This window comes from Strix aluco, chromosome 1, assembly GCF_031877795.1.
Source record: "Strix aluco isolate bStrAlu1 chromosome 1, bStrAlu1.hap1, whole genome shotgun sequence".
Classification (NCBI taxonomy): domain Eukaryota; kingdom Metazoa; phylum Chordata; class Aves; order Strigiformes; family Strigidae; genus Strix; species Strix aluco.
Genome location: NC_133931.1, coordinates 29,985,194 through 30,007,532, shown reverse-complemented (window position 1 = coordinate 30,007,532; position 22,339 = coordinate 29,985,194). Strand labels below are relative to the sequence as shown.

At 36.9% G+C, this 22,339-nt stretch overlaps 1 protein-coding gene across 3 annotated transcripts; it reads left to right on the top strand.

The window, feature by feature from the left end:
* Window positions 1-625: 625 nt before the first annotated feature.
* LRRCC1 (leucine rich repeat and coiled-coil centrosomal protein 1) lies at window positions 626-20,813 on the top strand. Of its 3 annotated transcripts, XM_074816583.1 has the most exons (19): window positions 626-805; window positions 966-1,171; window positions 1,513-1,578; window positions 2,344-2,511; window positions 4,100-4,269; window positions 4,370-4,579; window positions 5,359-5,561; window positions 6,316-6,502; window positions 6,838-6,986; window positions 8,046-8,250; window positions 11,329-11,468; window positions 12,740-12,941; window positions 13,973-14,158; window positions 15,362-15,536; window positions 16,274-16,437; window positions 17,317-17,525; window positions 17,730-17,867; window positions 19,786-19,921; window positions 20,535-20,813. In XM_074816583.1, the coding sequence occupies exons 1-19, from the start codon at window positions 747-749 to the stop codon at window positions 20,655-20,657; spliced, it is 3,096 nt and encodes a 1,031-aa protein (XP_074672684.1). In that variant the 5' UTR covers window positions 626-746; the 3' UTR covers window positions 20,658-20,813. The 3 variants fall into 3 exon arrangements, with proteins under 3 accessions (XP_074672684.1, XP_074672701.1, XP_074672692.1); XM_074816600.1 differs by lacking the exons at window positions 17,730-17,867; window positions 19,786-19,921; window positions 20,535-20,813 and having other exon boundaries at window positions 17,137-17,458; XM_074816591.1 differs by lacking the exons at window positions 17,730-17,867; window positions 19,786-19,921; window positions 20,535-20,813 and having other exon boundaries at window positions 17,092-17,458.
* Window positions 20,814-22,339: the final 1,526 nt, after the last annotated feature.

Sequence of the window (22,339 nt, the reverse complement as noted above, 5' to 3'; positions counted from 1 at the left end):
AGAGTTCTGGGATTTTTCTGCTCTTCAGGATCCAGCGGGGGTCACATCATGCACAAACACCAGGGCGGGAGCCCCACATTTCAGCACAGTGGCCCTGTGCAGGCAGGCCCATGAACAGGTAGTGAACCAACACTCAAAGTGCTGGCAGAGCTTCAATGCATTAGAAAACTCTTCTACAGAATGAACCTGTGGCCCCTGCCAACGTGAGGCCAGGCCAGGCCAGGCCAGGCCCACTTGAGCCAGTGGTGAGTTTTAAGCCACGACTGGAGTAAACTCCTAATACTTGTATCAGCCCTAAAAAAACTCCAAACCCCCCCCAAGCAGCTCCCTGAGGAGAACTCAAAGCAGCCCCGTTTATAAACCCAGGCTCCTCGGTAGGCGCTCCCAGCCGGCAGGTAGGGTCCTGCCCCACCGGCACCTCAGAGACGACACGCGACCCGCCGGCGCCGCTGCCCAGCGCCGGGCAGAGCGCGGCCTCGCCTGCGGCTGTGCGCATGCTCCCAGCGGGCTCCCCCTCTGCGCACGCTCCCAGCGGGCTCCGCTTCCGCGCATGCTCCCAGGGGCTTCCCCCTCCGCGCATGCGCCATGCTGGCGGCGGGAGGCGGGGAAAAAAGCGGGAAGGGGTTGCTTTGCGGTGGGGTTGTCGTGAAGGGTTTGCGTTTTAGCCGTAAAGCACGGAGCTTTGCCTCTAGGGAGACGAGGGAAGTTTGAAGTGAAGTGGTGGTTTGTGTGGGTGATCCAATGGAATGGCGGGGTACCGCGCTATCGCCGGCGAGCTCAGCCTCATGGATAAAGGCCTTAAGAGGTGAGGAGCTCGCCGGAGGGGCAGCGTCCTACTGCAGCCGGCGCGGGGAGCTGGGCGCTTGGGGTGAGGGGACGCCGTGGCGGGGCGTGGTGGGGTGCTGGTTAGAGGTAGGATACAGGTAGGTAGACCTGTAAGGATAACAGGTGCCTTTCCTTCGCAGCTTGCTGGAGGTCTCCCTGAGCTCGGACCTGCACACGCTCAACGTACACTGTAACTGCATCGCCAGAATAGAAGGGCTCAGCCACCTCCGGAATCTGCAGCATTTAGATCTGTCATCAAACCAAATCCGCCGGATCGAGGGGCTAAATTCCCTGGCTAATCTGCGCACCCTAAGTTTATCCTGTAACCTGCTAACGAAAGTGGAGGGTCTGCAGTATTTATTTCTGTCCATTTAGTAACTCATGAAGCTTTTCTGAGAGTTGTGTTAAATCTTGCTTATGGAAAATATGCATATAATTAAGGTTTTACAAAGTTAGTATGAGCTACTGGCCATCTTATGTAAATTTTAAAAAGACTATATAGTCAGTATAGGCTTTATCATAGCAAAATGCCTTAATTTAGAAGGAAAAATTTATTTTTATATTATGATCATAGTTTATTTTCATAACTTGTTATGATTTTTAAAGGCTTACTTTGCAAGTTTTGACTGGATGAGAACAGAGTATTCTTCAGAAAATCTTAATTTTTTTTTTCCTCGTTTTGTTTAGGACTGGAAAAACTCTTTAATTTAACTATACTGAATTTGTCTTATAATCACATACATGATCTCTCTGGTAAGTGACTCTGGCATGTGCAGTGCAATAAAAAGCATTTGTCTCACTTTAATTTTTAAAAAATTGATGAAGTGTATTTTTAGAAGTTTCTAGTAGGTCAGCTAATTGAGTAATGCTACTAAAGGTGGCAATTGCTGCTACTGTCATCTTTCAAGTTTCTAACATTAAGGGTTGTTCTGAACTGGAATTTATTCTCCTGTATTTGGCGAGACCGAGCATGTTCAAAGTAGTACAATAAACATTTCAAACTTATTTCCAAATTGAAAAATGCAATAGTTCTAGAAGATATTTCCAAAATATTAATATTTTTCCTTTTTATAGGACAAAAATGCAACTTTGGATATGAATCTATTCTAAATCTATTTGTTGAAATTGTCAGTTGTTGCTTCTAACTAAGGTTTTAAGCTACAGAATCAAGGGAGTTTGTAAAAGAAAACTAAAAATAATATTGGTAACAATTTTGTTAATGGACTGAGTTATAAAAAGGAACTTCAAGCAAAATTTGTATTTTTATATGCTTAACAGTTAGAAGCTAATCTGTTTCTTTAAAGTTAGCCCTCATAACTAGCTTAAGTGTTGTACTGAGTAGCAGTGTAGCTCATTAATATATGTAGATAAGGTTATGGAACGAAAGCTGTTAACATCATTTCCAGTTAAGATGTATTACTTACTGAATATTGTTCAACAAGGTGCCATTTTTTCTAAACCCTATAGTCTAAGATCATAGCAGAAATCATTATTTTGTGTTTTTTCTCACATTTTCAGGATTTCAGTGCCTTCATGGAACCAGTCATAAGATTAGCCATATTGACCTTCACAGCAACTGTGTAAACAATATTAATCACTTACTGCAGTGCACAAAGGGGCTGCGCTGTTTGACGAATCTGACACTGGAAAAAAATGGAAAAGCCAATCCAGTTTGTCACACAGCAGGTATGTATCTCATGTTAGGTAGACACACTGTGTGCTCGTTAGGTCAGTGATTTCCCTTAAGCTGTGAGCCAGGTTCTGAAGCTTGGAAATTCATTCATAAACTGGCCAGCCTGCAGAAATCTAGATTCTGTCAAAATTAATTCATTTTCCATTAATTTTTTTTTTTTTCCCCCAGACATATCTCAAAATTGTAACTTGTGTCCTTTGATAAGGCTCGGCTTTTCCCATATTATTTTGGGTTAAGGTGGGAGAGAGACAAAGAGTGCTGGGAAGAGAAAGTATTGCAGAAATAAGAGGAAAGGAGTATTAATATTATAAGGTAGATGGGTGGAGAATTTGAAGAATGTACATAGAGATATTGAACTATATAGAAGGAGGGCAGGCGTGAGAAGTAGATGGTCTACTGATAGAGACCTTAAGAGGAAGATCAGTAGTAAGCACTATTAGCCTTGATTCTCCTTTTCCCACAGCTTCAGTAAACAGTGAGAGACTCGTAAGATGCTCTGCAGTAATTAGCATTTTCATCAAAATAGTAGGCAGGGGTTTCACTAGGCAGTGTGGAGACAAGTTGGAGGAATGTGTGTGGATACATCATTTTCAGTTGCATTGCTTAGAGCTTCCAGTTTGGGGGTAGGTTTTTTTACACTGTTTAAATATTACACCATGTGTTCAAACAAGTTAAATTGTAGCATCCTGTTTTGGTGCGGGTTTTGTTTGTTTTCTTCGTTTGTGTATAAGGGAAAAATTTCATACAGGAAGGTAGAAGTGGAGGGTTGATACTTTTGGGACAGCTCAAAGATAATTTCATTACAAAGAGTAGAACAGTAGGAGTTACAATAATACAAAAATAACAACCATATCATGAGCATGTAACTGGTATAGGTGTAACGTGTGTACAGTTCTTGGAAAGAAACCTCAGAGATAATTGAGGGAAGCCAAATAAGGACTTCGGTAATGTTTTCAAAAGCACCCAGAAACAAGTTTTACAAATGCATTCAGGCACCAGGGAAGCAGTAGCAGGACTATTGAAGTTATCTGGATAACTTAGAAAATTCCACTAGTTTTCTTCTGTAAGTTTTTACGTACCTCTTCGTATCTATCTGATGGCACTTACTTTCAAAACTGCAATGTTCAGAAGTCCAAATTCTATTAATTTAAAGAAATTTAACTTTGATGCCTTACAGTTTCATAACACCTTATGTCATTCACTGAAAAAGGATGGCATTATCTAAGCCCTTTCAGAACTTGCTTTTCCATTATGTTTGTCTGTCCTTGCACCTGATACAACTGTTTTGGTGCAGCAGGCTGACATTAAAAGGTTGTCTATGCAGCTGCAGGATGCTGATGGTGGTGGGTAAATCCCTGTGCAGACTGGGACAAGGCAGGCAGCTTCCCAGTTAATTTGTTTTGTAATATTGTCTGGTGAAAGCCTTATGGGTGGGGAAAGGTGAGACACTTGTAGATAACTCACTACTTTTTTTCTTCTATTAAAAATGCAGTGAATAATTTAAGACAACACGGTACCTAAAATGCACTAGGCATCTCCATCGGAGATTAATTTCAATTTAAATGTGGTCTTTTCCTCAAGGTTATAGAGAAACTGTTCTTCAGACATTGCCCCAGCTAACAGCTCTAGATGGAAGAAATATTTCTGGTGAACCAGTGGATCTGGCAGAAGAAAACTCTTCAGATTTGCAGTGTTTAGAAGACATTTTGGGCTGTTTGGCTTCATCTGGGTGCCCCTCGTCCAGAGATCAGGTGCCATAGTTTGTGTGTACTGATTTTAAAATTAATATGTTTTATTTTTATATTGCATGCAACTCATTAATGTTACAAGGGTTATATTTCCTTTTGATAGAACTGTGTTACCTTACCAGTGGTGACACCACATATCGACCAGGCATTAGCTCATTTTCGTCAACGTACAAGAACACCAGTACAAAGTGCCATCAGCTCCTCTACAGAGCTTGTCTCTTCTTCAGAACCAGAGAAGGCTGAACTTGATAAAATATACAGTGAGGTGAGGATTAAAAAAATAGAAGATCAAATTTCACAGATACTGCAAAAGGTGAGGTTTTTTCTGTGATTGCACAGAAAGTTTTGTTTGTAAAATGAGGTGTACCTTTTGATAATGTAAAAGTTTGATGGGACAGACTGGAACATTTCTACTGGTATGTATGTGCTGACTTCATGCTAATGTGTTCTTAATTTTGAGAAACTGGGAATAAAATAAAAATAAGTCTTTAGAAGTGAAGCTTGCACTTTGAATCACAAAAACTTTCATACTGAGTAAAAACCATAGTGTGAGACTAGGAAAACTTATCTGATGATATTATATGGAAAAATTGTTTCTGTTTTTTGCCCTGAAGCCATCAATATAGTAACTGAACCAGAGTAAAATATGAAATGCAGCAAAATACCTGGATTATAAAGTTGTTGGAAATTAATTTTGCTAATAGGTCAAGTTGGTCTGATATGTTTGTCAGGTATGTTTTTGTAGCAGTTTGTGGTGTACCTTGCATGTTTGCAAGGCTTTTCTGGTTTTAAATACAGTATTTATTTTACATTTTGCACCAAGCTTCTGTGCCTAAGGATTTTACCAAACTTCAGGTATTTCAAAAAGATACAACTGTGTGTTCTCAAACATGCTGTTCTGTTGGGTTTATTTTATCTTTAAAACAACAAAATGTTTTAGCAAGGAGGGAAGGGGTTGTTTGGAAGCAATGACTTACTTTTCTGTTAAAATTATTTTGTGTGAACTTTTTAAAAATAGCGCCTGAATAAATGTTAGAAATTAGCAAATTGGAAATTTTAAAATGTGTAGATAAAACTTGCATCTGTTCCTAGGTGTCTGATACCTCAAGAAGGGAAGCTCCTCCAAATGTTCTCAAAGCTAAGAGAGATACAGATCCAACTTCTGAGAGCGAAAATGATAGTGGGAAAGAGAACAACAGAAAGGTGGTGAAAAGAAGCAAGATCCCTACTTACCGCAGAACTACCTTATCTACTAGGTGTCATGCGAATCATCTTAATAACAAAATAACTGACAGGTATCCCAGTGTTTGCCATATAAAGCCAAAACGAATTAAGCTTAATATTGTTCAAGTGAATGTAGTCTGACTTGAAACATTTTGCTGAAAGTGGTAGGTTGGGTAAATTAGCTCTGTTGTTAATGCTCTAAAAATTACTAGCTGCTGAGGCTTCACTCAGTCATTTTCCTGTATGAGCATTTTCTGTCTTTAGGTGGAAAGGAAATTGAACTGAAGATTCCAAAACAAACACTTTCAGAATTCTAACAGCTTGTATTTTCATCTTTGTTTTAAATTGTGGTGACAGAAGAAGTCTCCACAGACAGAAGAATTGAGTCATTAAAAAATATAAATAAAAGATTCATGGTGTCAAAGCAGTGGTCAGGGATTTAACTGTCCATATTCTGTGATGAAACTGAGGATGCCATAATAGTTCGCATCACTTCTGATATTTTTATAAATCATAGAAGATGATATAAATTGGAATATGTTAGTTTAGTCAGCCACTGGAGCTCTACAGCTACTCTGCTTCTCTAAAACTGCTTAAAATCTATGTGATCATAAGATGTATTTTTTTTTATATAGCTGAAGATTTGAATTTAGCTGTTTGTTTTATGATCTGCTTGAAAATTTTCTATGTGGTTTTGAACTCTGTACAGTTCAACATCTACACAGAACTGTAAAATTTTGTCCTGCCTGAAAAAATGTCTGAATCCCCTGTTACTGTTTAAACTCTGAATGTTCTTAAATATACCTTGATGGCCTGCTATTATAGGGAAGAGAAGAAGAGTTCCTCAAAGTGTCCACGCTCCAGTCAGAGAGACTCTCATCTGAATTCATCATTGGATGCTCAAGACTTGGAAGTAGTGGGAAGAAAAGCTGAAATATTAACTGGAAGACAGAGCAATATAGAAAAAGTAGAAGAAATTAATTCAAATGCCACAGAGGAATCAACATATCGAGTATGTTTTGCATCTTATCAAGTTAAATATGAGTATGTCTTCACCTGGAGCCATGCATATGTCTCCTGGTGAAACTTTAAAATTGGAAGTGACAGAAATAATTGTGTGTAGATAGTATCAAAAAATAGTGGAGTTCTTGTAGTGTCAGCTGGAAGAGAATTTATTTATTTCAGTTTTGTGGGGTTTTTTGGCCTGGCCACTTGCACTTTCCTCTGTCATCCATGAATTCCAGAAAGACAAAGAATACTTGTTCTACAATTATGAATATTGTTTGTCACTTTTGGCTACATTTGAATGTTTCCTAGTAAGTTGATGCTTACCACATTCTTGCTAAGGTGCTGATTCAAGAACTGGATCAGGAGAAAGAAAGGAGATGGAAAGCAGAGCAAGCAGAGAAGAAATTAATAGAGCACGTCAGAGAGCTACAGAAACATGCAAAAGAAGAAAAGAATATTCAGAGTATGGCTGTATACACTACAGACAGGTAGGGAAACAGTGCTGTAGTGAGTTTGTTCCATGGTTTTTTTTTTTAATTCAGAACAGCTTTAAACAATACACTTGGAAAATAATGAATCAAGAAGTAGAGCTAGAATTTCTCTCAGTATTACCTGATGAAATTCCTTGCTGTAGCTCTGCAGCTTTCTTCCTGTTCTTGTCTCAGAACAGTATCAGTATGTCACCTCCATTTCTAGCCATTACTTTCTAAGCAATCTGTATCATAATTGTACTTGGTCTTTCAGCTCAAGTACTAATAGCTGTCTCGTATCATACTTTCTGCTTCCAATTCCCAATCTCCCTTTTCACCTGTACATACAGCAGTCTTTTTTTCCAGCACAGTGCACTTGAACAAAGATGTTTCTGGCAGGCCAGAGTTGGCCAGTAGGCAGTATGTTGTGCAGGTCAGGCCTAGCATATCTTCCTATAGACTGCTGTCATCATCCTTGTAGGTTCTGAGCAGCATCCTTTTTTCCAAAAGTTCTCCCTTCTAACAAAGCATTGTTTGTTATCAGCTATGATTGGAATTGTCTGCTCTATTTGTCTTTTTCTTAACTGTTGTAGTTATGAAAGACACATTTTTTGGTTTAGGTTCACTTCCCACCTTTATTTGTTACCACCTTGGATAAGAAGCTTATTATGTTCCTTTTCTTTTGAGATAGATCTTATATCAAAAATTATTAGAGTATTTAAGGGTATTTCAAAGTTTTCTGAAGAAAATTATTAAATTACAAATTGTTACTATATGTTCAACTTCTGTACAAAGCAAAATGATACTGGAATGTCATTTCCTTAAAGACCTATCTATGAGGTTGTCTCCAGCTCAGTTTCTTTTAAAATGAATCTCCGTATAGTAATACTACACATGACTTTAGTAATATTTTACATGTTTTCAAACAATTTTACATGACAGTACTGTAAATAGTAAAACTCAGCAAAGAACAACATACAGTGCCATGACACACACTAATGTATTTTTCTCAATGTATTTGGCATCAAACTGAATACTAACATGTTTGTAATACAACTTTATTGCATTTATTCTCAGATTAAAGGAATTGATATTGAAAGAGAGAGATGTTAAAGCAAGGCTGCAAGCAGATGTCCAACAGTTGAAAGGTGAAACTGAAAGATTGACAGATGAGTTAAATCAGGCAAGAAATAAAGAAGCAGAACGTCAGAAGGCCATGCAAGCTTTAGAAGAAACACTTTCCAAGATGGAGACACAGAGATTGCAGCAACGAACAATAGAGGTAAATATCTTTAATGAGTAAAGAATACAGTGGCAACAGGATGGCTACTATAGTCCTAGATAATAAGAAATACTAGATTTTACAAGCCTTAAGTCTGAGTTTTTCACAATAAACCTGGGGCTTTTTTCTTCTACATAGTAGTAGTTAATTGACAATTAAAATGGATATTTGTTATTAATGTCTCCTATAAAGAGAAGTATGTCATGTGATGTGGCCTTAAAGATAAAGGAGAACAAGTCCTATGTACTTAACACTGAGAGTTGGTATTTTCTGAAAATACACAGTAACAAAGACAAGTGATTTTAAAACGTTGCTGAAACCAATAAAGATCTTACTAGCAGGGTGGAAATCTGGTGGTTCTGTTTATTTTGCTGATCTAAAGAATTAGATGCTTTTAATTGTGAACAGAACAGTAATTTCTGAGAACTTAAAGATTCTAGTTTGGAGTTTTTTTGTTTGGGACTTCTTAGGTTTTGGTTTTACAGCTGGAGAAGATAATGATGTTTTTGTTGTCAGAGGCACTTTGTTCAGTGTACAAAGACGTAAGATCAAGATGTGGGACCAGATACTGCCACTATTTCTGACTGAATAATTAACTGGTGAATTTTCAGTGGCCAAATGCTGCATCCTCCAATATCTATTTCTATTGTTTGATTATATTCCTGTATCAGCCCATTCCTGTGTCACTGAACACATCCACTTACAGAACTGAATCCTAATACATCCATCCTGAAAAGTCTCTGAACTGCTAGTGTGGTGCTCTAGATACCCTGAAAGGGAACAGACTCAGGGACTGCGTGCTGACAGCCAAACTGCAAGTGCCATTCAAGCTATGGATTATCCACTCTCCACTTTAGGCTCAAGTTTAGGCACCTGAGTGGCTCTTCCATTTTCTTGCTTATCTGTAAACACTCTGGAGTTACTGTGGATCTAGAAGTGACTTTCAGTTTAGATCAGGTATCTGCATGTCACTTTGGAAAGTACTAAATTTAGTGATGTAAAGTGGAGAGTGGTTGGGTTTTTTGTTTGTTTGTTTTTTTTTTTTCTTTTCCTATAAGAAAGGAAATACTTACTTACTGGTGTATGAGGTTTTCATTTTTCCTTTAATGAGTTTTTAGAAATAAATAATCTCTTTTGATAGTAGCATAATTTTTATTAACTGCAAAATTTTTTTAAAGGGAAGATCTTTGTTCCTGTCTTTAAGATCCTGTAGCAAATGCTCTTTAATAATTATGTTTCAAAGAATAATCATGATGCTCTAGAGACTACATTCTCTTCTTGAATGCTCAGATTTAATATACCTTTGGCCTATTTAATCAACTCCAAAATTAACATTCTATAATATTTCATAGAGCTTTCTCATAGTACACATTGGCAGTTAGCTTCAGTGGTAAATTATGGTTATTCTAGGTAGTCTCTGTTTAAGGATTTCAGTCAACATTACTAGATTACTTCTTTAAGGGATTCAAGATAAATAAGTTACTATACATCTAAATGTGTGCCCTATTTTCTGGCACTCTTTAAATTTGCATGTGTTTTTGTTTTTAAGTGCTTCAGTTTAGGAGAGAATTGCTTCACTTCACCCACAAAACAACAGTACAGTGGGATGCGTCTAAATGTTACTTGTGAAGAGGCTTAACATGTAGAACGTCAGAACTTAGCTTCGTAGTCAAGCCTCACAACAATTTTTGTACAACTGAAGTTACTCTGTGAACTTTAGATACCTCTGGCATTCGCGAGCAGGAACTCATAACATGCAGCAGCACTTACACGTCTTAAGGGACATTGCAGGAGATGATAAACAGTTTCCAATGTTTTATTTGACAGTGCAGGACATTCCATACAGCTGTTCCTTAATTTTTTTTTTCATTTTGATTGCTCAAAAATCATGTTGAGGGGAGAGTTGTGGTGGAATTCTGGAAGAAAACAGATTTATGTTGCAGGGTTTTTTTGTTGTTTTTTGTTTTGTGGGGGTTGGGTGTGTTTGGTTTATTTTCTTGTGAGAATTGGAAAGTAAACTGGGTTGTCTCTGCATTCTATCTCTGCCATTAGATAACTGACAGAGTATTTAGTCTATTAACCATTCACAAATTTGGAATTTGGATACTCTGGAAAGCAAAGAGATTAGAATTGTATAAGTATGGAACATGGAAACCCTTTGCTTTACTTAGGAGGACAGGTTGACAAGACAGTTGTTACTGCTCACTGCCTGAGCACAAAAGGATTGAGATGACTGCTACAAGTAATGATTAGGAGTAAGAATATCTCCATTAACATCACCTCTGCTGTTTCTGTTGCATGTTCTAACTTGCAGCTTCTGAAGTGTCTTGATTCTGAATTACCATTTCATGAGTAATCAAAACCTTTATAACTGTTCTCATTTTTTTTCCTACTTGTTGAGTCAGAAAAGACAGCTTTGTATGTAAAAGGCTTAAGATTATAAAATGGAATTACTTATAAAAACTTGCATCAAATGGAAAAAGTGGAGTATGCCACCTGGTGTTTATACTTATTCTCTATTTTTTTTGTAGAATCTTTAGAAAGCAGCTTTCTTCAACTTTAAGCTGTAAAACTCAGACAGATAACTCAAAGTGTTAAAAAAAAAAAGTCATATTGAATACATCTAAAAATGTTTTGCTTGAAACTAATAACTCATTACAATATGAGAGTTTGTAACTGAGGAGATCATTCTACCAGTACACTTGTTCCACTTCTGCAGGATGGTTTCAAGTTCTTTAGTAAATGTCCTGGGTTCTTCGTAAAAGTTACTTTGTGTTTTAATAAGCTAAGCTAAGACTTAAACATCTTATGTTAAATTTCTGCAAGTGTAACAAAATATATTAAGTAAAAAGGAAAAAAAAAATAACCTTCCTTTGTCTTGGGCTAGATAACATAATAAAATTCCATAAAAATTTGTGAAAAATACTGTCAGTTGTGGAGTATGCTGTGAATGTAATGGCCCAGGTAGACATGTATAAAACTTTAAATAAGCACCTATTACTTTCTATTCTAGTATAACATATGAATACGTTACAGTTTTAAGAAAATCTTGCTTCTCTCTTTATGAATTCTACACAGATGAAACAGGTGCAAGAAGCAGAGCTTAAAGCATCAGCAAATGAAAGAGAAGTACAGTTACTTCGAATATCCTTTCGACAACAGAAGGAGAAGGTAAAACAACTACATGAACTTCTTATATTAAGAGAACAAGAGCAAAGGTATGGGGTCTTCTACTTTCACAAGTTAATAGAGATGTTAGTGTTGTGAATGTGTTGGGTGTGGTTTTGTTTGTTTTTAATGTGAGAAATGGTCTTTGTAAAACTGTAGAAGTCTTCCCACCCATTTTTCTGCTCAATTAAGAATGTCTTCATATCTTGTAGATTCTTGACTGCTAAGTCCATGTAGGCAACTGTGTTCTTATGGCCTTTCACTTGATAGGTTCTTGTCTTATGGATGGCTGAACTTTTTATTTTAAATACTTGATCTTTAATCCAGAAAATAACCAGATAAAAATAAAATCGCATTTGAATTGTTGTCTGAAGATCTGCATACACTACAGTAACACAAAGTGTTCCAAAAAAAAGTCAGCTTCTACAGTGTCTTGCATTAGGGTGGGCAGGTGGCTTGTGACTGTTTTCTTGTTTCCTCTCAAAATTTCCTTTTTTTTGGAGAATACTTGAACATAAGTTCTATACTGTTTAGCTAATACAATCAAATATGTGCACAAACTAAAGCAACAAGTGGTGTGTGGTATACTACTATGTGAGAGAGGTTATTAATAAAATAAGCTGGTTACACTTGCTAAATTTTACAAGGATAAATGTATTCAGATACCAAGATAACTGCAGGTTTAGATGGGAAGAATCTGACAGCTGTGTTTTGAGAACTTCCAATTCTTATCTCATAAATCTCCAAAAGATGTAATGTGAAGGACAGAGTTTTGTGTTTGTGCTTTAAAGCAGCTGAACAGAATAATCTTAAAGTACAAGGTACTTTTGCTTCATCATTCTCCTAGAGAGATGCTTCCAGACAGGAAGGAGGCTTATCCTGGAACCCTTCAGGTCCATGCTGCTGCTGCTTTTCAGGTTTTGGGTCTGAGTGACAAGCAACAGTTGCTGGGTGAGGGTGAAGAGAATGACTGCAAAAGAGGGTATTTGGCTGTACAGTGCGTTTCCCTGATTCCAATGTCTCTTCCAGATCTTTGTTAACAGCAAGCCAAACAAATGCTAACTACAGCAAAAGAGTAATTGAATAATTTCTACAAAAGTTTGAACTAAAAATTAAGGTTATTCCTTTAGATGTGTAACAGTAGTCAACACACTTCTCCTCACCCTAGGGCCATTGTCAGACTGAAATCTGTCTGTGAAACTAAGGAGTTTATCCCAATTATTATGTAATTTATTAACCTTTTTAAGAAATACTAAGGAAATTGAAATAGCATTGTGAGATCCTGCAGCTGTTGTCTCAAGTATATGTTTGATAACTTCAGGAAAGAACTTGAAACCCGAGTTGCTTTAAATGGACCTGAATTTCAAGATGCTTTGTCAAAAGAAGTGGCTAAAGAGGAGCAGAGGCATGAACAACATGTTAAAGAATTTCAGGAGAAAATTAATATATTAAACCAGAAGTACAAAGAATTAGAAGATGAATTTCGCTTAGCTTTAACTATTGAAGCAAAACGGTTTAAAGAGGTAAGACTAAGAGAACATTTCATCTCAGACTAGGTGGAGTTGTAGTTCTCTTAAATGTGTTGGGTTTTGGGGTTTGGTTTTTTGCTTTTGTCTTTTTTTTTTTTTTTTAAATCCTTAAGGTATTTGCTCCAAGGATTCATCTAAAAATACTGGTGATAAGCTTTGAAAGATCAATGATTAGAACTTAGACACCAAATGCCAAGTCAGCACTCAAAAAACCCAACATTTTTGTTCATAACTAAATGTTAATCAAAGGAAATTAGAAAAACTTCTATCTGGTGGTATCAATTAATTTTAAAAAATGTTGACCTTCTATTAGAATATGTTCAATTAGTGTAAAAACTTGTGGTGTTTTGATAAGGTTATGGTTACATATATACTAGTGTATTTAATAATAAAGTTTCCTATTGTTTATCTATTCCAAATTGGATTTTGGATATGCATTTTGAAATTCAAATTCAAAACTTGCTTACTAAATTCCTTAGATAACTTATTTCTATGGCTAGTGTTCACATTATTTTATATGTTAAATAATATAAAATTTTAAATGCTTCACCTTCAATTATACTTGGTTTTCTTCATTTTAAACCACTTGCATACATAGGAGAAGAAGGGAAAGAAAAGACTGTTTTTTCACCCCTCAAATCTTTCTCTTGCAAGGAAAAGAAATAGAATTAACTTTAAGCTCGTCTTTCCAGATTTCAATGTTAATCTTAACAATAAGATTAAATCAATCCATTGTTTTCATTTCCCAAACTGTGTTTTTTCCTGCTCTGCTTCCCATCCGCCCATGAATTATTTTTTTCCAGGTTTTTGTTTTACAAGTTTGTAGCTGAGCAGAACCAGTTTTTTGAGTTGAAATATCATCAGCAAACTAGTAGAATACCAGTTTCAGATATTCACTGATTTCACATACTGTTGATGAACTTTTACTTCTTCCTTTATTTGAAATTCAGATTTCATTTGTGTGTATGTATACACCCTTTCGCCAAATGTTATAATTTTTCAAGTCTTATCTTGTAAAACTTTAGGTAAAAGAGGGTTTTGAAAATGTTGCTGCTGATCTAGTTGAACATAAACGAGCCCTGTTTGAATTTGAACAAAAGGAAAAGGAAATGGCAAGTCTGATCCAAGACCTGACAAGTATAGTGAAAGAACAGAAAGCAAAGATTGCAGAACTAACAAAATCAAATGAAGAAGCTACAGCAAACCTAAAGGTACTTGTTTCAAAAGATTTCAACTACATATATGATATTTTGGTAATATTTTATCTATAAAAGTAACAATTCCATACAAGGTAGATTGACTGAAAGACATGTTTCCTGTTACGCTAAAACATAGTATTCCACATCAGCCTTTATTCTTGTGTCTTGCACTTCTGTTTCTCACAAACACTGTTCCCCATACAGCAAAATCTAGACTCATTTGTGTCTTTAGAAGTGCACTCCTTGCCTTGTAATTGCTAGCAGTTTGTATATAATCAAGTGGTCACTCTAAACTGAGATTTAAAAACCTACATTAATAGTCCTGACCCTTTGTAAATTCAAAGTAATGGAATATGGTTCTGCAGTTGTCACTCTACATGAAGTAAAAATGAACTTGGACAAATAATCAAGTGTATTTATTAGCATCTTAGTATCTCAGGGTTGCATAAAATTAGCAGAATTAGTCATTTTCTACTCATTGTCTAATTTGAATGTTAAGTACTGGGGGCACAGCTGCTTTATGTTACACTACTGATCACTGTATGGTAACATATTATAGTACTACATTGTCCGTACATAATTCTTAAAAATCTTGGGAACATAACTTCTCAGCTGTTGTGTGATCCAGTCCATGTATGTATCCAGTCCATCTTTATGTTAAAATTTCTCTGGAGCACAACCCCTGCACAGCTGTTTCTAATCACTTCCCTACATGTTGCGGTTGGGGTGTGCAAACATTGTGCTGCTATGCAGAATAGGATTCTGCCAATCAGTGATGCTGCTAAAACCAAAATTTAAAAATAGCTATATAAAACAGCTGTAATCTGTAAAACAAAAAGTAGCCTGCATAGTTGAGGATAAATCTTTATCATGGAAAGTGGAAGTTCATCCCAGTTTCTGTCTGTTTTTGATTTGGTTTTTAATATCTTGACTTTCTGTTTCTCCTTTTTTTTTTTTTTTTTTTTGACTTGTGCATTTAGAATTCTAAGCAAGTGTTTATAATGGCATTGGTGATTTAAAGTGGCTACTTAAAAATCAGTTTTACAGTTTTCTGGGATTGAAATATGTCTACTTGAAGCAAACATTTGTGCTTCATTACTAGGAAGAGATGCAGAGAGAATCCTGTTTACAAGCAGAATATTCCTTAGTTAATTTGCTGTATATAAGTATTACTTTCCTAGCCACTTGGTAATGATTTGAAATTTCAATTCATAGTGTCGAACTGGAGAACTTGCAACTGTGACTGAGGAATACAAACAGAAGTCTGTTCAACTTGAACTTCTGAAAAAGGAAAATGGAAAACTTATTTCTCAGCTGACAGCCCAGGAATCAGTGATTGATGGATTAAAAATGGAAAGAAAAATATGGGGGCAAGAGTTGGCACAACAAGGTAAAATAACGTGTGGGTTTTTTTTTTCCTTTTGCAGAAAAAATGGTGATATTCAATGTCATACCTTTCAAACGAATGCTCCAATATAGTTGTAATCATGTCAGGGTCTCTGGATGCCTTGATGATCTTATCCAGTTGTAAAGATGATGTGCAAAAATAGATCTTCTGTAGTATGCAGGCCATTATAGGAACTGTAACAGCAGTTGTGGGAGTTAGTTGCTAATATAGTTTATTTCCCAAAAATGTCAAAATACCATAATGTTACACAAAACTAGGAAAACAAGGATTTGTAAATAGTATTATGTAATGCTACTTGTCTATCAGATAAGCCTAATGTGAAAATTTCAGTATATATCTTAAAAATACAAAAAAACCCAAAATCAACCACCTGGTAAATACTGGGTGAAAAAAAGCTTGGACTTTTTTCATTTTCCCTGATTCACGTGACTCAGCACCATTCTTGTGGGCTCTTTGAGATTGGCTGGATCTGTAAGGATTACTGTTGACTTTTATCAGAGTTGTTTTCAAAGGATAAAATACAGACCTTCTGTTCTACATTTTCCTCTTTTAAGTGTTACCTGCCTACAGATTAAAGCCCGACAGTGGCAGTTTCCAGTGGCAAAATGGTCATGTTTTGGTTTTTAAGGTGGTTCTTACCTTCACCTCCCCACGACATTATACATCTTGAGGTCATCTGTAAAATGAGTGCTGTAGTGTGATTATCCTGTTTTATCTAGGAGCTCATCTTGCTCAAGATCGGGGAAAACTAGAAGCAAAAATTGAAGTTTTAATGAATGAGATTGAGACGTTAAAAAAGCAAAAGGAACAGGACAGTGATACGATAAGAATTAAAAACAAAATAGTGGACGATCAGACAGAAACAATTAGGAGATTAAAAGAAGTAAGTGCTGTGTCTGACAACTTGCGTGCTTAACTAAAATTAAGATTTGCAGTGAAAGTTATTGTAAAGGCTGTAAAGAAAGCTGGCTCTGCACTCCTAGTTTACCAGCTCGGAAAGGACAGTCAGGCTGTCAGCGGCAATTGATTTCACTGAGAGCAGAAGAGGGCTTTGTATTAACTTGATGTACAGAGATGCTACTTTGAATCTCTAATTGAACCATATTTATGTAAAGACTTTCTTTTCTTTGCCTTGCTTCAAGTTATTCTTGATAATAATTTTGAGAGAGGAAGAACCTAGGATAACATAATTCTTCCTGTGTGTTTAAAAGAAAGGAAAAAAAAATGTAAAAACTTCGCTTCAGGTTTATTTTATAATGTAAATATTTTATTCTCTATTCTGTTCTTGTAAATCAATATTTGAACAGCAGAGCTACTGTGTTTTGTTCTGTTAATTCCATTCATCTCATTTAGAGACTTTAGCTTATTAATCAGAGCAAAGTTTTATAGCATGTTATGTCAGGCAAGGTTAGATGTGTTACTCATTAAACTATACAGCAACGTAACAGAATATGAGCTCAGTGATTTGTGTATGTAGAATAAGATGTTGTATTAGAGTTCTAAATACCTTCTCTTCTTAATTTGCTTTCAATTTCAGATTTATGTTTTGATGAATTTTTTTTTTAATTCTGACTTCTTTCAGATGAAGATTATTTAACTGGCTACCACTTTACTAAGTATTTTTCACATAATACAATTGGAAGAGTAAACTTTCACGTCTGTCTCTACTTTATTCCAGCATAGTCTAAACAGATACCCTTAAAGGGTAACAATAAAGTTAAAATGAAGAGAGTTTGTGTTCTAAAATATTTATCTTATAAAGGGCTTACAAGAAAAAGATAAACAAATCAGAAAACAGCATGAAGAAAATCTGGAAGCTCAGAAATTTTTTCAAGTGCAGTTGGATGAAAAAGCTGCTGAATTTGAAGAGCTAATGGAAAAATTAGAAAGGCAAAAGGAAAGAAAAGAGGAATTAAAGCAACTGCTAGAAGAAAAAGAAGTAGAACTTGACAGCATTAAGAATGCACACAGGTAATACATAAAAGTGATAATTCTTTGGGATCATAATAGTATGCAACACTTCTCTGAAGTTACTCTATGTTCAGAGAGTACTTGGTTTCTGTTAAAACCCACAGAAATGTGGAAAAATAGAAGCATGGAAAACTCTTTTTTTTTTCCTGCCCTCCTAAGAAATTACATCCACATTAATTGTAAATATGTGCATTTTATTTTCAGTGCACTGAAAAAGAAGTGGCAAGGTAAAGGAGAGCTGTTAAGCCAGCTGGAGGTGCAGGTTAAACAAATGAAGGAGAGCTTCGATAGCAAAGAGAAGAAGCTGATTGAAGAGAGAAATAAAAGTCTTCAGACTCAGAGGTGAACACCTTAATAGCTTATTTTGTGACTGCTCAGTTAGAGAGTTGCTCTGTTAATAACTATACAAAAATGTTAGATTATATGGTGAAAGAATGTGTGATACCTTTTTAAGTACTGGGTGAGCCCAGTTGCTGCAAACTCTGTGCATAGAAGTAATTCTTGCTATACAGGTGACTTACTTCGTGGTACTAGCATTGTTACAGCACTCATCTTTAAACTTAGCTGTGTGACCATTTTCTTTGAAAATAAGTGGAGCCTACATTCATTCCTGCCCAGTATGCCCATTCCACCACAACGCTTTTGGTTTACCTCTGTGAGGAAACTCCATGTCATGCTTACGTGATAGTGATTCTTCTACAGTGATCACACATGCTGACTGGAGTCATGCAGTGAAGATGCTTGTGCACATGAGGCACAGTCTTACAGTCTGTAGCAGAGCTTCTTTGAGCATGAGCCTGTCTAGAACCTTCTAGGTCGTGACCAGGATACATGGCACAAATTGGTTGCTAATCACAGGTTAAGCCAAGCAACCGTGGCTGGCATTTGGGCTTATGAGAGAGACCACAGTGCCTCACTAAGGTCTGTGCAGGATGATGACAATATCTTATGCACTGTGTCGGAAACTTAGGACAGATCCTCAGTACTTATCACAACAATATTAATAAATCATAGCATCATTTAGGTTGGAAAAGACCTTTGAGATCATTGAGTCCAGCTGTTAACCCAACACTGCCAAGTCCACCACTAAACCATGTCCCTAAGCACCACATCTACATGTCTTTTAAATACCTCCAGGAACGGTGACTCAACCACTTCCCTGAGCAGTCTGTTCCAATGCTTGACAACCCTTTCAGTGAAGAAATTTTTCCTAATATCCAGTCTAAACCCCACCCTGGTGTAACTTGAGGCCATTTCCTCTTGTTCTGTAGCTTGTTACTTGGGAGAAGAGACCACACCCACCTCACTACAACCTCCTTTCAGGTAGCTGTAGAGCACAATAAGGTCTCCCTTGAGCCTCCTCTTCTCCAGACTAAACAACCCCTGTTCCCTCAGCTGCTCCTCATAAGACTTGTGCTCTAGACCTTTCACCAGCTTCACTGACCTTTGGACACACTTCAGCACTTCGATGTCTGTCTTGTAGTGAGGGGCCCCAAACTGAACACAGTAATCAAGGTGCAGCCTCGATTTGCTTTACCTTTGCTTTACCTTTTTTAATTAAATGCTTTGATTAATTACACTTTCACTATTATTTTAAGGAAGGTCATCTGATTAATAAATGAAAGAAAATACCTTGATGGTCAAGTTTGATTTTAAAAAAACAAATAAAAAACCCAACGAAAGAGTCAGTAGTGCTAGGTTTTGGAATTATTGGAAGATCAGTAGTGAAACTGAAATTTTGCCCCAGATAATTCTATTTTGTTGTAAATTAATTGTATAGCGGAATAATTTGCCTTGCTTTCTGTTGCCACATATTTTAGAATTATCCCCTAAAACCAGAATTTGCTTGGAGTCAGGGAAATGCTTCACTACTGTGAAGCAGACACTGTTCTGTTTCTGAGAGACACAAGTTTACGGGCGGTTTACAGGATCGCGTATCTCAGTCATTGACTTCTCAGGAAGTAAAAGTGTGATGAGTAGATGTTTGCAAACAGGTGGAGTTCTTATCCATGTTGATAGTAGCAAGCCCGAATGTTTGTGTTCTTTGCTAGTGATTAAATGCTTCTGCCAAGAGGCACGCAGAAGCCCTAAACATGGTGCATAAAACTAGAACACGTACTTGAGAAAATGGGACATCTTCTGATGTTGAAATAATTGTCTTCGTGCCTATGTTATTAAAACCTTATCGAAGGCAGAATTGGGCAAACCAAAATACTTCAGTTGTTTGCAGGAGCGTGATTTTTTTTTTTTTTATTTTTAGGATTGCTGTGGAAAAACTTCATGAAATGGATGATGCTTTTAGAAAACAACTTGAGTCAATGTTGGCAGCTCATCAGGAAGAACTATTGCAGCTGGCAACTGAAAAGGAAAAACAAATTGAAGCAGCAAATGAAAAAGTAACTTTAATACTACATTTATATGTATACTCTATTTGCATTTTTATTCTATGGTTCCTACAACAGTGGTGCTTGCAAATCACCTGTTTATATCTATCTGGCTAATCTCTGGATGGAAACAACCCTGGTTTAGTCCTTGATCTTTGCACAGCAGGAAAATCTTTAGAACTGTACCATCATGAGGTTCTGTATTCAAGCAAAGTAAAGCTGTGTGCTGTGTAGCTGTTATGAGTCGATAGCTAAACATCTCCTTACCTATACAGCCAAGAATAATGGTGATTATGACAGATAATCCATTTAACTCACCTATGCCAGCGTTAAGTTACTGTTCCTGTCATATACTGCATTCTTCCTTAGTGTGACAGCTAGTGCTTTTTCTGCATAGTAGGTATTTTGGGTTTGACACATTACTCACTATCTCCTAGCAAATTAATACTTTTTTAAAGCAAAATTCTGCTACTGCATCCTCTCTCAAAAGTAGTACATTGCTTATTTAAACATAAGCATGTAACTCTTGCATTGCTTATCAGTCTTTAAAATTGCCAAGATTATATGATTTTAGGCATATTAAGGAAAAGCAAGAATTCTATTTGATCTCTGTGTGCTCTTTCAGGTTTACTATGTTGAAGAAGAAATGCGACAGCTTCTGCAGGAAACGGCAAACCATAAAAAAGCCATGGAAAATAAAATAAGACGACTTACACATGCGCTGAATGATATTCAGCAAGATCTTTGAAGATTATTAATATATTCACTTATTACACAAACTTAAGCAAATTCATACATACAACGCACTCTTCCTTGTTTTCTGAATTCTCTGTGATATACTTTAATGGTTCAGGAATCAGACGAATATTTTTACATTATTTTCATAATAAATAATTCTTTCTAACCTTTGGTTATTTTTAACTGTTTTGTCAAAATGGGTCAAAACACATATATAGAAGAAAAGCATCATATGAAATTAGGAACTAGCATGTTTAATAAGAGAAAAGAAGGTTGGGCCTTTGCTTTTAAGACAAGAGCTTGGAGCTTTGCTTCACTGGGGTAAAGATTCTTGTAATGAGAGATCCAAGAATTTACCTGAAAATACGTTTAATCTGCCACTGAGATGAGGAATGCATGACTCCTGCAACTTAGAGTGGCTTTTTTGGCAGCATAGTTTGGTTCTCTAGAGCAAGAAGCTTCCTATTGGGCTTTTGAAGAATAGGAGATAATAAACTAGCAGCTGCTTCTGGAAGCTAATCATAAGCCTTATGTTAATATGATCATTATACTTCTTTCACGATGGAGACTCTACCATCTCCACTGTACTCAGCCATTTATTTTTATTTGATTTGTTCTCAGAGGATCCTAAACTGTTACTGTACTATGTCATACTCTGAAGTGTTTAATGCTGCAGTAGTAAGTAAAATAGTTAGTAGTAAAATTAGTTATTTGTTGGTGCACCAGGTGGAGCTATTTCTTCTCACCTTCCACTTTGCAGGAGCTAAAGCAGAGCCCTGTTGCCACTAAGCCACCTTTACCATCAGCTTGTTCAGAACCCTGGTGTAAGCACACAGATGTGGTATACCTGTATATGCATTTTTATGCCCAGTAAAAGCACTAGTGCAAGTAAAAGGCCCTGGCCTTTAGCTAACTGTGTAAGGCCTGTTGGGCTTGTTACCAACTTGTTATGAGAACTTGCTGTGTGAACCAGAGCTTGATACCAGCTGCCTCTTGTTATGAGGTGCAGCTTAAGCGTGGGATGTAACAAAGGCCTTGAAAACACAAGCACAAGTTGAAAGCAAGAGGCTGTGGCAGAAAAAACAACTCACTGGTGGTCAGTGACTGGTCTTGGACAACCTTGAGAGCAGGGAACAGACTGCTTTTGCTTTAAGAAAGGAAACAGCAACAAAGCAAAATTAAAAAAAAAAAAAAAAAAGCCACCCACCAACGGAATAAGGCACCTGCTGTGGCCTGGGAAAACAATATCCCTGCCCTGCTTCACACAGTAACATTGTCCAAGGGTGGAGGTGGAGGGCTGGGAATTGTCTAGAGATTGCATGGTCTTATAAAAGGGTAAGATTCCAAATCTGCGGGCGGTGGCAGAAGGCAGACGCTTGCTCCAGCTCTGGCTCCCTGCATCCACAGTTCCTGCACCTGGCCCCTGAGGCCACCAAGAACGGGAGCAATCAGCGCTGATGAGCACTGTGTACTCCTGGCTCAGGTGGGTTATAGCTGCTAAGGACTGACTGCTTTGAATCTGTGTGAACAGTTGATAACATGAAAAAATTAATGCATAGTGGTAGTGGTTAGCAAGGTGCAAGAACCAGCTCTTAGCACAGTTGGGTTAATGAATGTCAGTCTAGTAAATTTTGCTGTGAAGTTGAAAATGAGCCTGATTTATTGGTCTGCTGGCATCTCAGTGGTCTACTG

Excerpts from the sequence above, each read along its gene's own strand:
- LRRCC1 (XM_074816583.1), top strand. The coding sequence starts at position 747 with ATGGCGGGGTACCGCGCTATCGCCGGCGAGCTCAGCCTCATGGATAAA. Across the intron at positions 16,438-17,316 it reads CAATTAGGAGATTAAAAGAA|GGCTTACAAGAAAAAGATAA; the intron begins GTAAGTGCTGTG and ends TATCTTATAAAG. Across the intron at positions 19,922-20,534 it reads TTGAAGCAGCAAATGAAAAA|GTTTACTATGTTGAAGAAGA; the intron begins GTAACTTTAATA and ends GTGCTCTTTCAG.